We start from the raw sequence: 4,669 nt of genomic DNA, 5'->3' as shown, positions 1-4,669 counted from the left end.
TCGAGAGAGCTGTGTGGAGATGTTACAGTGTTTTTTGTGTGTGTGTGTGTGTGTGTGTGTGTGTGTGTGTGTGTGTGTGTGTGTGTGTGTGTGTGTGTGTGTGTGTGTGTGTGTATGTCTGTGTGTATGTCTGTCTGTGTGTGTGTGTGTGTGTGTGTGTGTGTGTGCGTGCATGCGTGTGTGTGTATATGTCTGTCTTTGTGTGTGTGTGTGTGTGTGTGTGTCCTTAGGTCCCCTCTGTGCTGGAATAGGAGGGAAGAAGAAGAAGAAGATGATGTATTTGACCACCAAAAATGCAGGTACTGCTCTTCGTGGTCCCTGTGTGTAAACTTAACAGTGGTGTCATTTCAGCTATATTGTTGAAATATGTAGACATTAGACAATGCGCTGAATTACAGCGGTAAATTCCATACGATCTATAGTAAATATTGATTATGCGTGTGTCTCTCCAGAGTTTGATCGCCATGAGCTGCGCATCTATGAGGAAGTGGCAAAGGTTCCGCCGTTCCGGAGGAAGACACTGGTTCTGATTGGTGCCCAGGGGGTGGGGCGTCGCAGTCTGAAGAACAAACTGTTGGTCTCAGATGCCCAGCGCTATGGGACCACCGTGCCATGTGAGCACACACACACACACACACACACACACACACACACACACACACACACACACACACACACACACACACACACAGACATATGGACGCACTCACGCAAACATAAACACGCATGGATGCATGGAGACACACACACACACACACACACACACACACACACACACACACTCTCTCTCTCTCTCACTCCCTGTCTCTCTCACGCACGCACGCATGCACACACACATACACACACACACACACACACACACACACACACACACACACACACACACACACACACACACACACACACACACACACATAACAGTGACTGCTCTCTTCCCGTGGTTCTCTTTCCCCAGTCACCTCCCGGAAGCCCAAGGTGGATGAGAGGGACGGACAGCAGATGTACTCCTTCATGACCCGCAGCGAGATGGACTCCGACATCAAGAACGGACGTTTCCTGGAGCACGGGGAGTACGACGGGAACCTCTACGGCACCAAGATCAACTCTATACACGAGGTGGTGGATGCTGGCCGGATCTGCATCCTGGACGTCAACCCTCAGGTAACGCCGCCTGGCCATCCTTCATCCAAGGTGACTGTGTTGTAGTTTGGGCTAGTGGTTCCGGGCTATAAAACTCAAGATTGAATTTCTCATTGAGATACTGTCATCAGCACCAAATGCTCTACTCCGACATATGATTATAACCCACATATACGGAATCGGATATACAGTAATAACAGAGATTGTCCAACCCTCCCATTCCCCTCTGTAGGCGCTGAAGGTCCTGAGGACGTCAGAGTTCCTGCCCTACGTGGTCTTCATCGAGGCTCCAGACTTCGAGGTTCTGAAGGCCATGAACAGGTCTGCCATTGAGGCTGGCGTGGTCACCAAACAACTAACGGTAAGAAGACACCCTGACAGACAGAACAACACTGTGCCCTGCTTCAGCTAGCCAGGCTAGCATCTAAGACAGCCCCTAGCTCCAAGTCCTTAGCCCTTGGCTCCTAGCTCCTAGCTCCTATCCTCTACCCCCTAGCCTCTTTATCCTCCTCCCCAAGTCCGGCGGTGGCTATGGGCAGGGGTGGGCTCAACCCGTCTTCCTCACCCAATGAACTACTCCCCCCCCCCCCCCCCCCCACCCCGGCCGGCATTGCTACCCCCCCACCCCCCTCCTCCCCAAGCACCAAGCCCCTATCATCTACCCCCTATCCTCTATCCTCTATCCCCTACCCTGTAACCCCTGTCCTCTTAGCCACCTAGCCACTCTTGGTGATCTGAAAGGACCTTCTTTTCCTCCGCGAGTGGCTGAACGTCTCCATCTTGTCTCCCTCTTGTCTCCCCTTCCTCCTCAGGACTCTGAGCTGAAGAGAACTGTTGACGAGAGCGAGAGGATCCAGCGGGCCTATGGACACTACTTTGACATCAACATCGTCAACGACAGTCTGGAGGGCGCCTTCCGCAGCCTAAAGGGGGCGCTAGAGAGACTTGCCGCAGAGCAGCAGTGGGTCCCCGTCAGCTGGGTGTTCTAATTAGCCAACCAGAGCCAGCGGTAGAGGGCCAGGCTCGGGGTCAAAGGTCAGGTCACAGTAAGTTGTCACAGGCCGCAGGAAGTAGAGAGGGACCAATCAGAGGAGTTAGAGAGAATCGTTTAGGGCGAAGCTCCCCACAGCTTGCCGTGCTATTGGTTGGAAGTCTGTTGTGAAGAGCCAATCAACATGCTCCAGTGCAAAAGGTCATTCAGCCTCCATGTAGACTTTTGCACAAAATATAGATCCTCTGCAGACATGATGTCAACAGTATTTTTTGTATAAAAAAAAGAACAAAATATATTGGTAATACATTGGTAATATATTAGTAATATATTGGTATTTGTAGAAGGCGATAGTATGGGGTTCAGTGCATACAGTAGTGTGTGGGTGATACAAGAGTGTGTGATGCAGTATATCAATGTTGATATGTAGGCTTATACATTTTTCAGATATGATGTGCCAAAGGTCTTGGTCTATGAAAATCATTATACTGCCAGGAAATCACTGATAATTTCTAGCCTTCCCAGATCTTATCAAATCAATATGTAGTGCAATGTTTACATTGAATATTTAGTTTAATGGCAGATTGAAAGAATATATAAAAGGATATCAAGGTTCCAACTGTCATATTCTTTATATGAGATTCTGTATATATCAGCATATGATGGTACAGTATGATTGTAAATATTTGAAAACTGTGCTGATTCTACTGTACTTATTCATATTTATGTACCTTCATTGATAACCTTGATAGCAATACATGATCTGAGACAACACACACACACACACACACACACACACACACACACACACACACACACACACTCACACAACTCTCCCCCCCCCCCCCCCACACACACACATACACACACACCAGCATGCATGCACACACACGCACGCACACACACATACTGTACATACACACACAACCCCCCCCACCCCACAGACATACACATACACCAGCATGCACGGAAACGCATGCACGCACAAACACACACACACACACACACTCACACACACACACACACACACACACACACACACACACACACACACACACACACACACAGCAATGCAGGCACATGAAAGATTATTTTGTTGATGTCACCTGGATTATAGTTTCAGTGCATGTTATTATGTCTTGCTATGGATGGATGTTTTACACTTTCCTTTTGTTCGGCCATATATTTTTACCACATGATGCTGCCAGTCTATTATAATGGTAAGAGATAAAAAACAGTACATGTATGATTCCATCTAATTGCAGCACAAATGTGATCACAATCTATTACACTAAGTACTCCCCAAAATAGAAAATGTTTTAGACTATCAAAATAATGCGCAGTTGTTAGATTACAATTTGCACACTAGTTGATTTTATGAAAATGTACTATGAAATATCACTAGTTTGTTATTAGAGTCAAGGTTATAAAGTAGTGGCTGTTTTAGGTATGATGAAAATGTTGATTTTGTTTCTTCGACTGCATACGTTTGAAAACAGTTTGAAAACAGAAAATAAGTGGCTTCCCTTGAACGGATACTTTTGCCTTAACGTGGTACAGAGACAAACGATAGTTAGCGTATGTGCACCCTTACTGTTACTGTACGTACACTGCACACTCACCGGCCACTTTATTAGGTACACCTTGCTAGTACTGGGAGTACTGGGAGTACTGGGAGTACTGGGAGTAATGCATTGAGTTGCTGCCGTGTGATTGGCTGATTAGATATTTGCGTTACTGAGCAGTTGAACAGGTGTACCTAATAAAGTGGTCGGTTAGTGTACACTACAGTGTGTGGATAGGCTGGAATGTTACCCATTTTAACATGGTTCAGCAGGATAATAGTATATTGTCCCTCCCCAAGATTAAAACACATGTATGTTGGCTGATTATTTATAATTCCAATAATTCTTTCTGTCTCTGAATTGTGTAAATATTGTACTGTAACAAAGGTTATATAGAAATCCTTTGGTGCTCTGATTACAATACCTGTGTGTTGATTAAGTTGGGCAGCAACACAACACTGTAATTTTGATGTTCATAGAAAAACTATATTAAAGATGAACATGTTGTAGAGTAACGTTGCCTCCTTCTCATGAATTTTGGCATTTATTTTCCCAAATGTACAGTACCAGTCAAAAGTTTCTTTATTTTTTTTATTATTTTCTACATTGTAGATTAATATTGAAGACATCAAAACTATGAAGGAACACATATGGAATTATGTAGTAAACAAAAAAGTGTTAAACAAACCAGGATGTTTTCTATTTTAGATTCTTCAAAGTAGCCAGCTTTTGCGTTGATGACAGCTTTGACTGGTAATGTACCTATAACTTCAATTCATAAATCTAGACATTCATTCAAATCATTCATTCATTACACTCAAACATACAGTAAGGCATTTGGCAGCATCTGTTAAAAGTCTTGCACAGTTAACCTTTATTCTGAATAACAATCACATATGTACAACAATGTAAACAATAAAATGTACATACATTTTCAAAATATATATATTTAAGTGCATTGATTTGCAGTTGT

The 4,669-nt window shown here is 44.3% G+C and overlaps 1 protein-coding gene across 1 annotated transcript in view; it reads left to right on the top strand.

Moving 5' to 3' along the window:
- mpp2b (MAGUK p55 scaffold protein 2b) overlaps window positions 1-2,964 on the top strand; it is a 29,381-nt gene extending 26,417 nt beyond the window's left edge. Inside the window, exons 10-14 of the mRNA XM_083687322.1 lie at window positions 231-299; window positions 453-614; window positions 956-1,161; window positions 1,373-1,501; window positions 1,953-2,964. Of these exons, the coding sequence (XP_083543448.1) occupies window positions 231-299; window positions 453-614; window positions 956-1,161; window positions 1,373-1,501; window positions 1,953-2,129 (743 nt within the window). The 3' untranslated portion in view covers window positions 2,130-2,964. The remainder of the gene's footprint in view (window positions 1-230; window positions 300-452; window positions 615-955; window positions 1,162-1,372; window positions 1,502-1,952) is intronic.
- Window positions 2,965-4,669: the final 1,705 nt, after the last annotated feature.

This window comes from Argentina silus (genome assembly GCF_951799395.1).
Source record: "Argentina silus genome assembly, chromosome: 16".
Lineage (NCBI taxonomy): Eukaryota > Metazoa > Chordata > Actinopteri > Argentiniformes > Argentinidae > Argentina > Argentina silus.
This window is presented reverse-complemented; position numbering and strand designations above follow the sequence as displayed.